General features: G+C 41.0%; 2 protein-coding genes and 1 pseudogene across 2 annotated transcripts; 2 read left to right on the top strand and 1 right to left on the bottom strand.

Annotated features, from left to right (window-relative positions):
- Positions 1 to 1,265: 1,265 nt before the first annotated feature.
- Positions 1,266 to 4,372, bottom strand: LOC143001348 (UDP-glucuronosyltransferase 2B31 pseudogene; annotated as a pseudogene).
- Positions 3,757 to 8,856, top strand: LOC143001477 (SH2 domain-containing protein 3C-like). Its single transcript, XM_076151108.1, has 8 exons — positions 3,757 to 3,795; positions 4,373 to 4,426; positions 4,858 to 5,556; positions 5,707 to 5,822; positions 6,018 to 6,189; positions 6,772 to 6,883; positions 7,103 to 7,309; positions 7,455 to 8,856. The coding sequence occupies exons 1-8, from the start codon at positions 3,757 to 3,759 to the stop codon at positions 7,631 to 7,633; spliced, it is 1,578 nt and encodes a 525-aa protein (XP_076007223.1). The 3' UTR covers positions 7,634 to 8,856.
- A 4,103-nt stretch (positions 8,857 to 12,959) lies between these two features.
- On the top strand, positions 12,960 to 17,860 carry tor2a (torsin family 2, member A). The gene is made up of 5 exons (XM_076151049.1): positions 12,960 to 13,148; positions 14,276 to 14,541; positions 14,741 to 14,916; positions 15,325 to 15,452; positions 15,754 to 17,860. Exons 1-5 carry the CDS (start codon positions 13,028 to 13,030, stop codon positions 15,996 to 15,998), a joined length of 936 nt encoding a protein of 311 aa, XP_076007164.1. The 5' UTR covers positions 12,960 to 13,027; the 3' UTR covers positions 15,999 to 17,860.
- Positions 17,861 to 19,402: the final 1,542 nt, after the last annotated feature.

Below are 19,402 nucleotides of genomic sequence, written 5' to 3'. Positions count from 1 at the left end.
AACATCGATGCAGTCAATTTAATAATCCCACAATGAGTTAAAAATTAAGTCACCTATCCTAGTTTTCACTGTGACTGAGAGATCACTCATGGAACGCTGCAGGTTCTAGGTGTTCAAGGTCTAGGCTTTATCTTTTCTGTATCTTTTAGAGATGTCATGCATGTGATTTGTAAATAGAAGCATGTTTTAGTATTTAGATTTAGTTTTGTAGTATTTTGCAATATAATAAGTAATATTGAGGATCAGGCCTGAAAGTGTATTTTCATATCTTAGCATTCTTAGTAACTACAAATTCTTTAATACAATAGAAACAACACGAAAGTAGGACATTCATCACTTTTGTGATAGAGATTCAGACCTAGATGTATATCGTTCTAAATGTTTTCTGTCATTCAATTACCTGTTTTTGTTATTGATTATTGTAGCCATATGAAGGGATGCACTGCGGGTTTGCTGCTGAAAAATACAGAGTATGTATTTTCCATTATTGTGATTGATTAAAAACGACTAACTCTATAATTGTGTCTCCAGCACCACAGTCCAGAAGCCCGTGCAATAGCCAGCCTTCCGTAAACAACAAAGCAGGCCATTTTTACAGCAACAGCGCCCTCTACAGCATGGGTCTGCAAACAGGTTTAACCAGATTTTTCAGATTATTTGAGAATAATCGATCGGTTTTGGTTGGCCCTGTGTGCTTCTTTCCTTTGGTTGGGTTGTGGCTTTTGTCACCCCACACCTTCCCATTACTTCAATGATCAGGGTTTGCAGTTGGGGCCATCCTTCCAGTCGACTCCTCGTGTGTGGTGTGACAAGCTCCTTTGACAGCTCATTGAGGAAGCGTGAGGTTCTGTATATGAGACGTCTGTTCAGCTGAATATAATAAAACCTGTACGGTCCGGTAAACCACCGGAGCTCGGCCAACTCACTAAACGATGTAGTGAGTTCTGTGTTTGTTTTTTCAGTAACAATGTGTTGGCCAAGGGGGAGGCGATAAGTCATCTATTTTGTCGTCTGCTATGATGCAAAGCTATGAGTGAATGCAAGAAATAATCAGAAACTTGTGTGGTATCTGGTTACGATTACCAGTTGTACGTGCAAGGAAATACCAATGAGCTACAGTGCTTTTGTAGTTCATTCTGGTTCCCTTGGCTGCAAGGAACAACACTGTGTGTTAATATATCATCATTTGTGTTTTGTATTTCATTTAACAGAAACAATGCCTATTATCAAACACTCGCACAAAAATAAACAGCAGGTCAGTGTGTATTTCAAGCTGTTCGCTATCTAGAAGCAAAGTTAGTACTTAATAAAACCTTCTACATAACTTCATTTAAATTGATGTTTCATAAAGAGCAGGGCAAAATAAGTAATCGGCACTTTTTATTGAATGATTGTTATAAAGAAGAATACATAGATAGATACATAGGAACCACTGGCCTACTGTATGATCAACAAAAAAAAATTTTTTACAATTTTTTTTTTTAACTACACATGTTCAGGCATGAAGGGACAATGATGCGGGCATAGCAAGACTGTACATAAGAAAGCAGGACCCATAAAATGTCTTACAGAACTTCCATCATTCCTTTTTGACTTTATTTCTACAAAACACCCTTCGGCATAAGAACTTCACCACTACAATGAAGACAGTTAGTGCTAGCAGAACAACAGCCAACAGGAAGGCAACCACGTCAATGGAGTGGTATTGAATCCTTGTCATCTTGTAAGACTCTGTCCTAAGGTGCGGTGCTCCTTTGTGCCTCATCACAAACTCGATCCAAAATACAGCACGGTCGAGTGGCTTCATGGGCTGATCCCTGTGCAGGTTTGAGAGATAACTCATCTTCTCCCTGTAGGATGGACTGTAAAGCACATCCTTCAGTGCCTCCAAGAAGTTGTCCTTGTTCAGCGTTGCAATGTCTAACACGTTGGCCACACCCCGCACTTTCATCCTGAACAAGTTATCTGGCTGGTCAAACATAAGAGGCAGGCCAACCATGGGAACTCCGTGATAGATGGCCTCCTGTATTCCGTTGGTGCCCCCATGAGCCACAAACACCCTGGTCTGAGGGTGACCTAGGAGATCATTTTGAGGCAGCCAGTCCAAGACTAAGGTGTTGTTGCCCAGGTTGGAAGGCCTTTTGCCCTTGTGCTTCCAAATTACCTTCTGAGGAAGCTGGGCAAAAGCAGCCGCAATCTCCTCTGTGACATCCTCTGGAAGTTTTCCCACCAAGGTACCCAATGCCATTATGATCACACCGTGTTCACCGGAACTCTGGACAAAGTCCTCTAGTTCTTGAGGGAGGGGTTTAGAAGGTTTGCACTGAAATCCAGCTATGTAAACAATGTTGGGCATGGTGGGACGGGGGAACTCGAGGGTAAAGTCAGTCCTCATCAGCCAGATGTCCGCTGCTTGGAAAAGCTCCATATAATGAACGTCAGGGCCAAAGTAACGATGGACAAATGGTAGGTAGGTTTGGTCTGAGATAATCCAAATTTGAAGCCGAGTGAAAAAATAAAAAAACATGTTCTGAATTCGCTGGGGAAATGTCATCTTGTCAGACAGCTCGAACATTGCGACTGGGACATAGGACAGTGGGGAAGGCGCAACGGTGTGATGAGCCTCCCCCTGGATTGTCCATCTAACATTGAAGACAAGTGGAAGACCCAGACGATGAGCCACAAGAACTCCTACACCCATCACAGGGTCTGTCAGAACAACATCATACTTCGCATCTCGGAGGCTCTGCATCAGTTCGGTATTCTCAAAAATCTTCCCAGTCATTTCTATTACCTTTTCATACGAATGATGGAACAATGCCATCACTTCGTATTCCAGTGCTAAACGAGTCCAAATTGAACCACCTCCCCGCCGAATGTTAATCAATCTAGATGCATATGAGCCAAATACATCCTTGCTAAAACCACTAGAGCAATCGATGGTCAGGGGCTTATAGTAAGGGGAATCAGGTGTGATGTACCAGCTGTCAACTCCTCGCACTACTGTTATCTCATGGCCCCTGGAGTGAAGCTCCTCAATCATAACTTTCATATTGATCCAGTGGCTTCCATCTGTGGGGAACACCAAGATTTTCCCTCCAGAGACCCAGCTTGAGGTACACAGCAGTACAGTAAGAGCCACCAACAATAATCGCTGCATTTCTGAAACACATTTAAGAGATTTAAGGAAGTTACAGATGTTCTCCTTAGTGATTTCTTAATGCTGCAATAATTTAACCCAAATAAACATAATTACCACAATCAGCAGTGTTGTTTTAAGCAACGATGCATTGTTAACTGTCAAGGCTCTCTGAAGCTGTCAGGATGAGGCTATCTGTGCATGCAAGCATACTTACCAACGAAAACATTTGATCTGTGATTGTTTTAATGTAATGAGTGGTGGTTTAGCTGAGAGAGTTAGTGCTTCATTGTGTGCGCTGGCACTCGTGGGCTTTAGTAGTGCTCTGTGTCACAGATCAGTGTATTACATAATCCGATAAAAAGTATAATGTCAGAATAATGTAATCTAATTTATTTACAAACTTGCCTATCCTTCATATTGTCTCACAGACTGACAGACTGTTCCGTTTGAGGGGATTATTATCTGTGAAGTCATCGTACAAGCACTGGCAGGCTTTCTGAGGCTGAGTGCTTTGTGCCAGATGCTGCACAGTGGTGCAACAGGCACTGCCAATTTGATGTTTCAGTGTTAATATTTCAGCAAATATTGTCTCTACACAACTTCTGACCTGGGACATGGAAAAGATAATGCCTACTTACAGTGGAGAGCATCGAGTTTGTGATTTGTTTATAAGCACAGGCAAAACAACGCTGCCCCAGATGAGCCAGACCAAAAACAGTGACATAAGCTCATTTGGTTGATTCCAGTTGTGTTTATTTTATACGCGGTCATGAAGTTGGAATGATTTTTTATTCCAGCTGCTTTATTCCAACTCAATGGGCGAGAGTACACAGGGCAATTGTGTTGACTGATCAGTCTCTGTTACAAACATAGATAAGTGCTTGTAGCTTTAATGATGTAAAGGAATCAAACTAACCTACAAGATTATGTGCAGTTTATCCACCAAGCTTTGTAAGAATCTCATATCTATGACCTATTACTGGTTAAATTTAATTTCATATCTATTACTGTTAAAATGCGCCATTCATGCACATCAGATACACAAGATTATGCCTTTTTCCTTAATTGAAAGAAAAAAAGATTTATTTACAGTACCAGCAGCCTTACTGAAGTATCAGCCCCTAAAAAAGGTTAAGTGAAATAACTTACCGACAGAATCCCTCCGTTCAGCTGAACTCAGTATGAGCCTCTGGACCTCTCAAAAGGAATTGCCTAAATTCCTGTTTCCAGATTGCCAGCAAAAAGGAGTGTCTTAGTGCAAAGCGAGCAGGACGCAAGTTCAGTGTTTGTATTACTATGCAGAACATTCTTTGTAGAGGCAAGGCCAAACAATCTCACGTGGTGACTTCAATTCAGCTGTTGATAACACACCGAGATAAGATTAAAGGTCAAAGTTGGGAGCAAGAATCCCACCCTCAAAATGAAGTAACCTATCCTAGTTTTCAATGTCAATGTGATATCACTCATCAAGGACGGTGCAGGTTCAAGGTTAACTAGGTCTAGGTTTTATCTTTTCTTTTTCGTTTAGATACGTCATTCATGTAATTTGTAAATATAAGCAAAGTACAGCAGGTCATCTGTCCTGTTTAATTTTAGATTTGTTTAGTATTTAGATTTAGTTTTGTAGTATTTTTTTAATACTCAACATTGAGGATCGCACCTGAAAATGTATTTTTATATCTTTCTAAGTAACTACAAATTCTTTAATACTATAGAATACTACACAGAACTACAGCATTCATCACTTTTGTGATAGAGATTCAGACCTTGTATTCTTCAATTACCTGTTTTGGGTGGATAATGGATGGAATTACCTGTTTTTGTTATTGATTGTTCGCAGGGATATACTGCGTGTATGCTGCGTGTATGCTGCTCAAAAATACAGAGTATGTATTAACCATTATTGTGCTGTAGTTAAAACGTCTAACTCTCTAATTGTGTCTCCAGCACCACAGTCCAGAAGCCCTTGCAGTAGCCAGTCTGCCAGTGTGACTCCGTCCCCGTGCCTGAGCAGGCGCCCTGGTGCCAGCCCACCCCTGCCCTCACCAAGCAGCACCCTACACAGACACCAGAATGGCACACCTCAGCCTTTCCTCAACCATGAATATCTGCCCAGTGATTTAGATGGAAGCTGCTACTCAGAGCTTTACCCCGGTCTACAGAGCTATGTGCAGAGGCTGCAGGCAGATGAACGCCCTGCTGCCATCAACCCTCTGCGGGCAGAGGAGGGAAACGTCTACTTCTCACCTGTAGTGGAGACAGTCTCTTCCTTCAAACCAAGCAGGTACAAGTCTCAGCTGATGCCCAAAGATAACAAACCACTAGAGGTTGGAATCCTGCGCAGAGTAAAGGAGCTCCTGGGTGAGGTCGACCCCAAGACAGCTGCGAAACACATCACCAAGGCTGACTGCACGGTACTGTGTCATTTACAATCTACACAAAGGGTTGTCAAGCAGTGATAATGCATGATGATGTGTCTGAAAAAAAAAAAAAAAGTGTGTCTTTCTTTTGTTGTGATGCTTGTTGTGAACAAAATCAGTGAGGGTCATGTCTGTGTTTCCCAGGTGGCTAGGATTTTGGAGGTGAGTCCGGAGGTGCAAAGAATGATGGGAGTGAGTTCGGGGATGGAGCTGCTCACCCTGCCACACGGCCAACAGCTCCGCCTGGATCTACTGGAGAGGTCTGGAGAGTCCAAACCCCAAATCCTTTCTGCTATTGTTGAGAGTATACTTGGTCATTAACGGCTTATTTTGAAATCCAAGTTCTGTATAATACACTGTTTAATAATGTTGGTTATATTTGGATCCCTTTGTCCTCCCTGGGAAGCTTTGGTGTTGTTTATGCTCTGATTTAATTATTGTTTTGACCTTTGTAGGTTTCAAACCATGGCAATTATGTTGGCTGTGGATATTTTGGGATGCACAGGTACGACGGAAGAGCGAGCCAGCCTGGTGCATAAATTTATCCAGATTGCTGCTGAACTCAAGAGCAACATGGGCAACATGTTTGGCTTTGCTGCTGTCATGAGAACCTTGGAGCTGCCGCAGGTAAACATGAATCCCACACAATCTTCTCTGGAGGCTAGTTCTGATTCTGGAACACTTTACATTGCCACCCACAGGACACTATTTGAAGATGCTTCACAATGTGCACCTTGGTTTATATAAAACATTGACTTTCCAACGTCAATTTAACCATAATACACCACACAAACAAACATCCAAAGACTCCTTCTGCACTCCAAATGTGTCCTTTCTCCAAGTGTATGTCATTGTTGTCATGTTCAGTGTTGACGAAGATTAGATGGCCAAATACACTAACTGTCTGCAGTTTCTCTGACAATAGCATTGCTTCTTCCCGCAGTCATAGTGGGGATTCTTATATTCCGTCATACAATAGCCACAAAGTCAAGATTATGGACACATTTTTGTCTTAATGACTTCATTATGTATGTATATTAGTATGTCAAATAAGTGTTACAGTGATGCCTTTATAATAGAAAGAGGTAAAAAAAAAAGTTGCATTTAATGTGCAAGTGAGATTGGAGCATGAAAAAAACTGAAGTGTAACTGGATGTTTTGCCGGTTTCCAGTTTGGGATCAATAAAAGTCTATCTATCTGTGTCAAAGGTGGCCCGACTGGAGCAGACATGGTCGTCGTTACGCCAGCGGCACACAGAGGGCGCTATTCTCTATGAAAAAACTCTGAAGCCATTTCTGAAGAGCTTAAATGACGGGAAAGGTAAATGCTGTAGCGTCTTGGTCGTGATGTGTATGAAGGACAAATGTATATCAGTTAAGAAATGTAAATATTCTGTCACTAACTTACAGACGGTATCAACTGTGAAACGTTGATCAATATCAGAAAGTTCAGCCTCTGGAAATGTTTTTGTCCTTCAAAATGTAGTTGAGAGTGTAAAAATTGTTAGAAAGATGTCTTAACAACCTGTCTGTCTTTCAGAGAGCTGTCCACTGTCCAACACCACTTTCCCCCACGTGGTTCCCCTCCTGTCTCTCCTGGAGAAAAGTGTGGCTGTGAGTGACGGGACAGAGCCCTGGGAGACGGTGGAAGCCGGTGTGGATGTGGTCATGTTCCATTTGGGGGCAGCGAGGACCATTGCACAGCTGGGGGGCATCTACCAGTCCAATGCTGAAAACAAATTACAAGGTAATGACTGCAAATAACCAAAGCAGTTAAAATACCTAATAGTACTTCAACTTCCCCAGAATGAGTGTCAGCGTGAGAAAATGTATCTGAAATGCTGACAGCCTTAGTTGCGACGTGTTTAAACTCCTCTGTCCTCTGTATACAGCAGGTACAGGTTTTCAGGAGCAGGCGGAGCTCATGGAGCTGTTCCAGTCTGATTTCCAAATGAGACTGCTGTGGGGAAGCAGGGGAGCTGAGGAGAACCAGACTCAGCGATTCGACAAGTTTGACCAGGTGCTAACCGCCTTGTCCCGCAAGCTGGAGCCGCCCGTCCGACTGCGCTGACCCCAGACCTGTTTTAATAACATTATTTATCTGGGGTCAGGCTCATTTGAGCTCAGACATTCCTTCCTTGGAGAGTCTTCATTTGAACACTGAGCAGCGCCTCCTTGCAGCTGGGATTAAGTGCCTTGCTCTTAAGCACCTTGGAAGTTGTTGAAAGAGAGATAGTGACAATACCACATGCTCACTTTAGTCAGCCAGACTAAAGTCCAAATGTCACTCTCCTTTGTATGCATGTAGTTAATACATGTGTGTAGAGAGATAACATAATGTGTAAACCTCATTTACTGACCTTAAACTAGTGACTTTGTTATGGTGTTATGGTGTTATGGTGCGACCAGTTCACCCAGTGGCATCCAACCAAACAGACATACAGATAGCTGCTGTTGTGTTTACTGATGTTCCAGGGAAGTTCAGTCTGGAAAAGGAGCATGTATGGATCGAACAGAACAGCAGCAGACATCTTAAAACACAGTTTTAAGATGAACAATTAACAGCAACCACTGTGTCAGCCCATATCTGGTCAATCATAACATTCACAGCTGCTACTTTGATCTAAAGATGTTCTAATCAACCAAAACGTTGCCTGTAAGTACTGAACTGCTGCATTCACATGCTATTTGCAGCTCCATTATAATCACAGCCTCACTCACCACAGTCTGTATTGAGCAACACCATTTTTTATCCGGGGGCACTCAAACCAGTGTTTGTTCAACAGTATTGAGCACTTCAGTATCAAAACCCTTAGATGCACAAGTGATTGGACCCTGCACTCTTCCATAACATGGGTCAAAAATGATGATGGAATCATTTAGGTTCACGTAATATTTTGTATTGTATTTTGGTCCACAGAAGAATGATTTTGAATGAGTTTGAAATATTTTTATTTTTCACTATTTGACATTTTTAAACTTTTTGAAAATATTTATAATTAAAAAAGAAGAAAATTACCCAGAACAGCAATAGGAAAATGTGAACATCCAGTGTGTGACACAGGGTCATTTGGGGTACTGGGTAATTTTCTTCCTTTTCAATTATCAATAATAATATAATGTAATATAACTGTCCAGTCATTGACAGTTCATCTCTCTTTTCCCTGCTTTGTCTTCTTGTCTCCTCACTGTATGCAGTTGAGACAAACTACCTCTTTCTGGCTGTGATCATTGCACACAGGTGCATTGCATTTCCCACACATATTGTTGACTTTGGCATCTTTGTTACTTGGGCAGAGCGAACACGTCTTTCTTTTTGGTTCCCCCTGTGTGCTTCTTTCCTGTGGTTGGGTTGTGGCTTTTGTCACCCAACACCTTCCCATTACTTCAATGATCAGGGTTTGCAGTTGGGGCCATCCTTCCAGTCGACTCCTCGTGTGTGGTGTGACAAGCTCCTTTGACAGCTCATTGAGGAAGAGCCCTCGTGCATTGGTGATGGCACTCTTGAATTCAGGGTGCTGAGCCATGAAAAAGGTGTAGGCATTCAGGGTGGCGATGTCAAGAATGTTGTGCCACAGCACGCTGGGCCACCTCTGTGTTTGGCGCTTGCAAGTGTAGGTGCCAACCATCTGGTCCATGGTGTCTACACCTCCTTATGTGTGGTGATGTTGCAAACTGTGCTTCTAAATCTACATAACTGCTGGAAAATGTTGTCCCACAGATTCTTCTGTACTTCCCCTGGTTGTCTCCCTCTGTAAACTATACCATCTATTGCGCCGTAGGGGATGCGTGCATCACAAACCCAGAAGATCTTTAGGCCGTATTTGGCCTCGGTTGGCCCTGGTCCTCTTGTCATCGAAGCGCAAGAAAAGGCAAATAGCTTCAAATCTTCCAACAGACATAGTGGCCTAAAATAACCTCCTGAGGGGTGACACGTCTGATATAGTCTGTGTGGTCTACAATGAATTGATTCCTGACAGCCACAATTGCAAAAAAAGTTCCCAGAAAGTTCCATCACAAATGCATTTTTGACCCACATATGGATTGGGGTAGTAATACAAAAACTAAAATATTTTCGAATGCATAAACAATTTCATTAAGAAGATATTGCAGGAAAACAACCTCACCGGGTCATTTTTGACCCATTTGTGCATTTAAGGGTTAACCCTCCTTGGTTGGTCAGTGAGACAATGAACAAGTCTGTGAATGTAAAAAAATGACATAAACCCTGCTAGCATCTTTTCATCTACAGATTCAGCTCTCCTACTTGCAAATATTCTTCATTGTACTGAACTGTGAAAATAATGATGGTGACATATACAGTGCTGTGCATGGTATTGTGGCTTTTTCAGCAGTACAGCTTCTGTTACAGAAAGCCTTATTGTGCTGACATGAGGCAGTGCCTCTCATGAAGGACTGACTGATTCTTCTCTGTTTGTTCAAAAGAAATAAATGTTTAAATGTCTGTACGAAGGCTGGACCTTCCCATGAACTTTATGATAAAATGCAAACATTGTCATAACTTACAATGCAGTAACACTTGAATCACTGAATAACATTGTATCATAATATCAATTTTTTGTATTATTCTTACTTTGTGTTAATGATGACTTTCTATAGAGTTTCTAATATTTTGAAGTAATCTGAATAAAGGTGCCTTAACTAGTGTTGGGGTTTAGTCAATTGAGTATGTGTATTTATATTATATACATAACCTTTTTTGGTTTGTAAGACTCCTTTTCTTCAAGCTTCATTGTCTGGTTGCTATCCTGTTACAGTATGTAAAATGGAATGAAATGAGTGAATTGACCTGAAGCACACTTGTGAAACACAACTACAGCGCACAGGTACAGAGCATTGTTATTACTTTACATCAATTAACTTCTAATATTTATGTGAAATGTAAATGTTTAATTTACTGTCTGGTGTTATACCTGTCAGTTAAATATGTGATGTTCATTAAAGCTCCATGAAAGACAAAAACAATTGATTGAAGGCTTATTCATTGTGCTGCTCTAGTACTTATACAGACTATTTAGGACCTTTTCTAGCCTTTCTTTCAAGGTCATGTTTGCTGAAGAGGTAGAGCATTGGCCAGGAAAGAAGTGATTCATTTTCAGTCTGCACCACCAGTAATCACAAGTTTATTTATTTAGAAAGTGTCTCATAACTTAGAACACATCTGTAACATGAAGCCACAGTCAAGTCAGCCATTTGAAGTGTTCTCACTGGGTTTGAAACCAGACCACAGACCTGTGAGAAAATAATTACACAGCCAAGTCTACAGTCTCTTATGCATGACTCAAGTACTTTTTTTTATAAAGCTTTAGATGCATTAATACTAGTGTTTGCAGCTAAAATATGTGTGGGACTAACTGCTGTGGGGGAAATGATATCATTAGTATTGTCCGCCTAAGGGAAAACATGCCGCCCAGAAAAACAGGAAAGATTTGGAAGAAATGTGATAAGTAGGAGCCTTGATTGAGCCTATTGAGTTGCTCCTGGGATCAGCTCAGTTTACATGTACTTTGCTGATTGCATAAAACCTGAACTGAATTTCTCATCCGTGAGATCAATAAACCTCCTATCTATATACCTATAATCTAAATTCTCTCCCACACAGTTGATACTTTACTAACTCTACCATCTCATATCCATGACATTTAGTGTATCTAATAGATTCAACCGTTGGTCTTTGAAATTACATACCCAAAACCCCCAAATTTGAATTGTCTTGATACATTTTTGAAGAAGTTAATATCAATGCAGTCAATTTAATAATCCCACAATGAGTTAAAAATTAAGTCACCTATCCTAGTTTTCACTGTGACTGAGAGATCACTCATGGAACGCTGCAGGTTCTAGGTGTTCAAGGTCTAGGCTTTATCTTTTCTGTATCTTTTAGAGATGTCATGCATGTGATTTGTAAATTGAAGCATGTTTTTGTTTGTTTTAGTATTTAGATTTAGTTTTGTAGTATTTTGCAATATAATAAGTAATATTGAGGATCAGGCCTGAAAGTGTATTTTCATATCTTAGCATTCTTAGTAACTACAAATTCTTTAATACAATAGAAACAACACGAAAGTAGGACATTCATCACTTTTATGATAGAGATTCAGACCTAGATGTATATCGTTCTAAATGTTTTCTGTCATTCAATTACCTGTTTTTGTTATTGATTATTGTAGCCATATGAAGGGATGCACTGCGGGTTTGCTGCTGAAAAATACAGAGTATGTATTTTCCATTATTGTGATTGATTAAAAACGACTAACTCTATAATTGTGTCTCCAGCACCACAGTCCAGAAGCCCGTGCAATAGCCAGCCTTCCGTAAACAACAAAGCAGGCCATTTTTACAGCAACAGCGCCCTCTACAGCATGGGTCTGCAAACAGGTTTAACCAGATTTTTCAGATTATTTGAGAATAATCGATCGGTTGATGGTTGATTTGTTTGATGTAAGTGTTGTATGGCTGCATCCCTGTGTCAGGACCTGGACAACTTGAAGGTAACAATGATTTAAAAACTGTATGAAGAAATCTTGCAAGATGTCAGAGTAGCAGTTCAGGATCTAAACTTTATTAGATGATGCATGATGCAAGAGGACAATAAACCAAAACACACAAGTAAATCAGCAATAGAATAGTTGTAGTAATAATGCTGTATAAAAAATGACCACACTGTAGTAAAGTCATATGTAGTATAGGTTCCTATTGGTCTATATTGCTCAAATTAAGTGACAATGTAGACAGGCACATTTGGAGCAGAAATGCATTGTTGTTTAGGTAAAATATGACTCGTGAACAGTTATTGATATAAAAATAAAAAGATTTCATGTTAGATTATTGAAGAACGTGTGGGTTTTATGCGCCTTTTCATTTAGAATGCTACATTTTTGTAATTTAACACATGAAATCTCAAAGGTGTAAACTTTCATGTGTTAAGTGATATGTTTATAAAGAGTTATAAGCATTAAAAAACAAGCAAAAAAAACAACATTAACATTACTCCTGTTAAATCATCCAGATGCAGTAAATGATCTCCCATGACATAATTACCGACGTCCACACTTCGGTGACATCATCTTTTTCGTTATTGTTGTCACTATTTATACTTTTAAACTGCACTATTACTGTAAGTTTGTTAGATACCATCTTCAAATTGTTGTGTAGATGAAATTAAACCACAAAGCGGTTTTGCTGTCTCCTCCTATATGTGCCCACACGCGATCCGCTAAAGTATTTTCAGATATCAGATAAGAGTTAGAATACTGACCCTCCAACGTGTCCCCTTTGCGAACGTCAACGTACGCTCTCTCCAGGTGCATTCTGGGAAGTGTCGTTATTTCTATTGAGTTATTTCGTGCTAATGGACGCCGACACACAAATAGAGAACTACAACGGGGGGCGTCTTTTGCGGTTCCTGACAAATTTGTTCCCTTCCTGCCAGCAGGCTGCTAAAATGTTGGTAATCCTGCCTGTGCTGTTTTTATTGTTTTGTTGTCCGGTCTCCTGCGTTTTCCAGAAATTTTACTGCGCCGTATCTGAAAGCTGCGAATGCGACTTTAAGCCGAACATTAAAGGTAAGACGAGGTAAGCTTTTTAGCTAGAATCGCAAGACTGCTAGGTCTCTTGGGTAATAAATTACATATACCTAGCTCATATCAATGCATATTTATTCACAAATACGTTTATTTTTGTAGTCTGGTGTCCACTAAAAGCTACATGGAAGTTCCCCGAAAACGCTTTTCTGTTTCCGGTTTTGTAAGCTAAGATGGTCAAAGGCCAGTACTAATCCTCATTGTTTTATATTTTCCGAGTACCAACACAAACCCCAATGTTCTACACAAACTCTGACGCACAGATGGCAACTGTGTAACAGAACCCAGCTGTATGTGCTCTATCCCCGCGTGTAAGTCTCGTGTTATTGTTTCGCATTCAAACAGCTGTTTATCTGAGCCCTCCTGTTAGTAATATGATGGCCCTGAATGCAGATCTATATGAAGTATAAGGGATACAGTAACTAATTGCAGATAAGCATTATGAAACAACACACACACACACACACCAACACACACGAGACGCACTCAAATGACATATTTCTAATAAGAATTTATGGCTGTATTCAGACCCAGCCCAATAGCACTCGGGTACGAACTAGATCAACCAGGCCGAGAAATATCTTATAAATATCTAACCAAGCTTACCTGATGCGTCTTCAGAACAGAAATGATTTGAATGTTGTGAATATTTGGTTGTTTGTGCATCTTTTCCTACAGAGGTGACAACACATTGTTTTTGATTAGTAGCTTTTTTTTGGATTCTCTCTCAAAATGAGTGTATTCTGAATGTACCTAACAAATGGACAATAGCAAGCAAACCAATTTCGCACATATGCTGATGCGCCATTTTCGATTGGGTTTGTGATTTTGTAAAGGAACTTTTCCCAGGTAAGGGGGTCACTTCCTGCTCAAATCTGACCTATCACAAATCAGTGAGGGGCGCTAAATGTTCACATGTGATCTTGAGCCTGTGCTTCTGCAGGTTATCCATGAATTGCAGTGTATCTGCCTGTACATAAAGGTGTATATATCAACATTTTTGCTTATTGATTTGTAGATGGTAATTAATTCAAGCATTAGGACCTGAATGCCCACACACTGACATTACACTTGGCCCTCTCCTTTGCTCTCCATCTCCTGTCAAACAGACCTTGAGTGGGACCTCTACAAGAACCTCTATGGACAACATCTGGCCCAGGACATTGTGTCAGAGGAGGTGGCAAGCTTTCTCCAGAATAAAAGCCCCGATCACCCCCTGGTGCTGTCATTCCACGGCTCCTCGGGAACTGGAAAAACACTCGTCAGCTCCATGCTGGGAAATCATCTATACGGCTCGGCTATGAGCAGTCCATACGTCCACCAGTTTGTGCCCACTCTCCATTTCCCCCTTGTGGAGCGGTTGGAGGAGTACAGGGTAGGTTAGGACACCACACAAAACAGAATATGTTACATAATGTAGGTACAGGACATCAAGCTTGACATATCCCATATTCAGAATGTGAGAATGGCTCAACCCCCTCCCCCCTGGATTATGAGAACACTCCTATGTCATATACTGTGCTGTCCCAGATGATCTTGTGTTTGAAAGTGCCTTCCCCCTGGTTGGTTTGCAGGAGGAGCTGAAGCGCTGGGTGAGGGAGAACCTGACAGAGTGCGCCCGCTCCGTCTTCATTTTCGATGAGATGGAGAGGATGCCCCCAGGCCTCATTGATGTCCTGGAACCTTTCCTGGGCCCAGCACATGTTGTGTTTGGCACCAACTACCGAAAAGCCATCTACATCTTCATTAGGTAGACACACACACATACACACACATACACACACGCGGAACACAGTGTAATGACACAAATGTTGGAGTTAAGCACTCAATATCACTCAAATGTGTAATTCCACAGTATTTCAATTATACACAGACTTGACTTTCATTCAGTTGATTCTATTTATTCTAACAATAACTGAACAGAACATAGACAAAACAGAAGTTTCTTTTTAAACTTTTGCATATTCCAGTTTGTTAATTGCACATATTGTAATGCAGCCAACTTTTCCCTCGCTAATTAGAGCAGTGAGGGGCAACAGGAAACTTCAACAAATGATCGAGAGCAAAACCATTATTTACCATTTCCTGTTGAAAAGCTTTCAATTTGAAATCTTCCTCTCTTGATGTGTAATTTGTGTTTTGTTTGCTAACCCTGCAGCACCACGGGGGAGGGCGTGATTAACAAACTAGCTCTGGATTACCGGCAGGCAGGAAGGGACCGAGAGGAGATCAGCCCCACTGACCTGCAGGATGCCATCGCAGAGCAGGTTTACAACAGCAGCAAAAGTAAGGAGACATGAGAGGGGATGTTATGGTCACGAAAACAGATGAGAAACATAATGTGCTGTCAATTTAACACTGATTACATGTTTTGGTTTTGAAAGCATTAGCTTGGTCAGACAAATGGCACCGCTGATCACACACAACGTAACAATGAAGTACAGTGCAGTGTGTCAGCCAGTTTGTTTAAGGTTCAAATGATGTCATGAGATAAATTCAATAATATTCAATAAAGAGTGTGCAGTGATAGGTCAACAAGTTTAATTTCAGTCCAATGAAGGGAACTGAACTGAGTTTCTCTCTTCAGGTGGGTTCTACCACTCCAGCATCATTCAGCAGAAGCTCGTCACCCGCTTCGTTCCCTTCCTGCCCCTGTGCCGGCGACACGTGGAGCGCTGCGCCCACATGCAGCTGTGCCAGCGTGGCTGCTGCAGCTGCGGCGACGTGGTGAAGGCAGTAGGTGAGGACATGATCTACATGCCAGCCCAGGGACAGTATTTCTCCACCACAGGCTGCAAGGCCATCCCAGCCAAGATCAACCTCTTCCTGTGAGCTGAGAGGGGACCTGTGCTCGATTGATGATTTTTATGGACTCAGAGGGAAAGCTGAGCAGAGAGGGATCGGCAAAAAGAAATCCATGTATCTGGAGGAAAATGGGTTTCCTCTACCTTTGCAGCTGTGGTGCAGGCACAAATTCTGTGTCAGACAATTTGCACTTGGTGTCACGGAGTGTTAAACCTCCAGATCCAGTGCAGTTTGAGTTCTTAGCGTTGCCCGTCCAGGTGTGTGTGTGCTCAGGAGAGGTTATTCCTTGAGCGTCGTGCAGCCTTGTGTACTGTGGGAACTCGAGAGTTGTGCCACACTAGCTACCTCAGATCCAACTTTAATCTATGAACTGATCAAACACAGTGGTACAGTGTGGTTGGAAGGTTTCAAATGCTGCAACTCAATTGGAATCAGTGGATGCGTCTCTATTTAATCAGAAATGTATGTTCCTTAAAACACACATCCTCTCAATGATACACTGCTTCACCTTTCATTCAGCCGCACGTATAGACTGAGTCGACTGAAGCAACGGGAGGTTCGGTGCCTTGATCTCCTGTTAGCTGGCTAACAGGTAGAAATGAGAAGATGTCTTCTTTATTCTTCACAGCAAAGTTTTATTGAAAAGGCATCAGTGGCTGTTTTTGGCCTGTGTGAATGATTTAGTTTCAAGCAAAATACATTTAATGTTTGATACAAAACTACCTAGAATGTCTCTTTGCAATATTAAATGCAGAGAGCTGCGATGTGTGAAGTGAGAACAGTCAGAAGCTAAGGATGTAATTGCTCTAGCAAGATAACATTACAGCTTTGGCATTATACACAGTTTCATTATCTTTAAGAGTTAGAAAGTGTTTTTATACCAGTCGAGCATGGAGACGATCAACTTCTTTGAAAGTACTAACAAATAGATGCAAAGGTGTTTGCCACTTTTCCGTGTTGGATTAAAAACAGCTCACAAATTACTGTAAATATTAAATACAGTATAATGTATGACCGGTGTGTATTTATAGCTTTTGATGTTTATTGATTGCTGTGATGGACCTCAAGCCAGAGGAACCGTCTGAAGAGCATCTGTTGGAAGATTGAAATCCGTGTGGGAACGAGTCACACGTTCCGCCCCTAGGTGGCGGTAAAGACTCGACAATTTGAGTGCCAACTGAAGAAGAGAAAATAAACTTGAATTACAGCGAGGTGCATTTTTAATTAAATCAACTCAATATGTGTCACTTTATTAGTTAATCCCATTAATTCAACAGTGTTTGTTGTACTTCTTCATTACTTTATGATTTATTGTAAATGTAACAGATTGTGTGAAGATAAAACACTAAAGTGCACTTTACATTTAAAGGACATCATAGAACTTGTTATTTTATTGTTTTTAATTTTTTGTTCTGTGATTCTAAAATACCTTCATGCAGCTTATAAGTCTCTTGCCAAAATGTTAAATATCTGATATGCTGCCACCAGTCTGCTGAATGGTTTACATACAATTGATGATTTGGATTAATTGTTAATTTAAACGATGGTTGTGATCCCTTAAAAATGAAAGTTGGCCTTAAAATAGTTTACCAAGTGTAGTACAGTTTTTAGTGTTCAATCACACCTGAGTCTCAAGGATCACACTGACAAAATTAATCTGGATCATTTTCTCAACATACCATCAAATCCTAAGATAAATACAACAGAGGACACAGTTTTTATTTTTATGTTTGCAAAGGTACAGTAATATGGTAGTATAGTTTCAAAGGAGCCGCTGTTGGAAGCTGGTTGATGGATGCTCAGCCACATGTCTTTAAACGCACCACTATAAAATTGGTCTACATCTGCTGTACTGATCATCAAACAAAAATATAAAGATGACAAATTGTTGACTGTGGTGATTGCTTCACTTTCTCGGTTCTCCACTTGACTTTTATATTCTGTTAATATGAACTAAAATCATTGAAAGCACCACCATCACAACAGTGCTGATGATGGTTGATGGAGGGTGTTTCCTGGTCAGTGTGTGTTCGCGGGCACAATGATCCTGAGTCACTTAAGTCGTTGCTGTCAGTTTAATCATGTACCTTCACAAAACGTTCATGCATCTTGGCTGCATGCAGTCCCAATGCTGCTCTGCAATGCTGCATGCTTGGTTGCATTAAATAAATCTGAGATTTCTTGTATAAAAAAGGCTAGTGTTAATGTTTTCTGGAACTATAAAGATGCAGTTAACTCATGCAACAACTCGCCAACACAACCCTAGGTAGTCATGCTGCAGTGCTGTTTTGAACAGGCTGCATTAATGAGTCTATACACGGTGCAGGAGGTGTGCAAACTACAACCAGCTGGCAGATATTCAATTTTGGCTGTTTTTGGCCTGTAGGTTTCATTGTTCTAGAGGCCAGATGGGCGCAAAGCATCTCACTATGTCAGAAGTTTGACATTTTGGGAATCAAACCTCTCCTCCTGCTTTGATGACCGGAGCCATACAGAATGTGGGGTGCAGTGCAACTGGAGAATACATTTGAACAAAAGAAAATGGTCTGAGCTACAGTGCAATCCTACCAACTCACTACCAACAACTTCATCAATCATTTCCAATGATTTCAGGTGTAATCTCAAAATCATCTGGTTGTCACAAGTCATCTGATGTACCACAGGGCACAGTTTGAGAACGACAGTTTGTCCTTTTTATGTCCACTTTAAAAAGTCAATCAAACATTCCTGAGCATATTAAATTATGAAATCTTAAAGCTATGTCCTGTATCACCAGTTCTACATAGGAGGCGACGCGACGTCATCCAGTGTGGTTGTGTGTGTCTGCAAACCGACTGCCCAACGGCAATCTGCTACCAAAAATCACATTTCCCCTCTTGTGTGTGTCTGTGTGTGTGTTTATATGTGTGCCTGCTTTCAAAGTGCTGCCTGTAGCCAACCAAACTGTTAATTTCCTGCTCCATGTGATGACAACAGATGGATGAAGAACAACTTATCCACAAAGTTGAAAACCACCGTCCATTATGTGACACTGAATGTGCATCACCAAGGTGTTTAAAAAAGAGGCAGTCTGGTGTGGAATAGCTGCTGTCCTTGATACAAGTGCACTACTATTTATTATCAGACAAAATCTAGATGCTAGAGACAAACACTGAGGTGACCAGATGTCCACATTTGGTGTCCAGTCCCCAGCTGTGAACATGTTGCCGGTGGGGATTCATTTATGATGTGACATCATGTCCTGTTTGTCCTTTTCCCATCGTTCCCCAGATTAGCAGAACTCATTTTCTCCTTTGGAATTGGTTTGTTTTTCTTAACATGATCAATTGTTAAGGTGTACGTAATTGTTTAAGAAAGGTCAACAGGTCATTCCACCCCAGTAACTCACAGGTGGCTCCTGTACAAGTGTTGACAGACGACATGAATAAAAG

The sequence above is a fragment of the Genypterus blacodes genome, unplaced genomic scaffold, assembly GCF_046128005.1.
Source record: "Genypterus blacodes isolate CSIRO-AG114 ecotype Tasmania unplaced genomic scaffold, CSIRO-AGI_Gbla_v1 ptg000053l_1, whole genome shotgun sequence".
In the NCBI taxonomy this organism is placed as follows: Eukaryota; Metazoa; Chordata; class Actinopteri; order Ophidiiformes; family Ophidiidae; genus Genypterus; species Genypterus blacodes.
The sequence above is the reverse complement of the archived record's forward strand: the minus strand, read 5'-3'. Positions and strand labels throughout refer to the sequence as shown.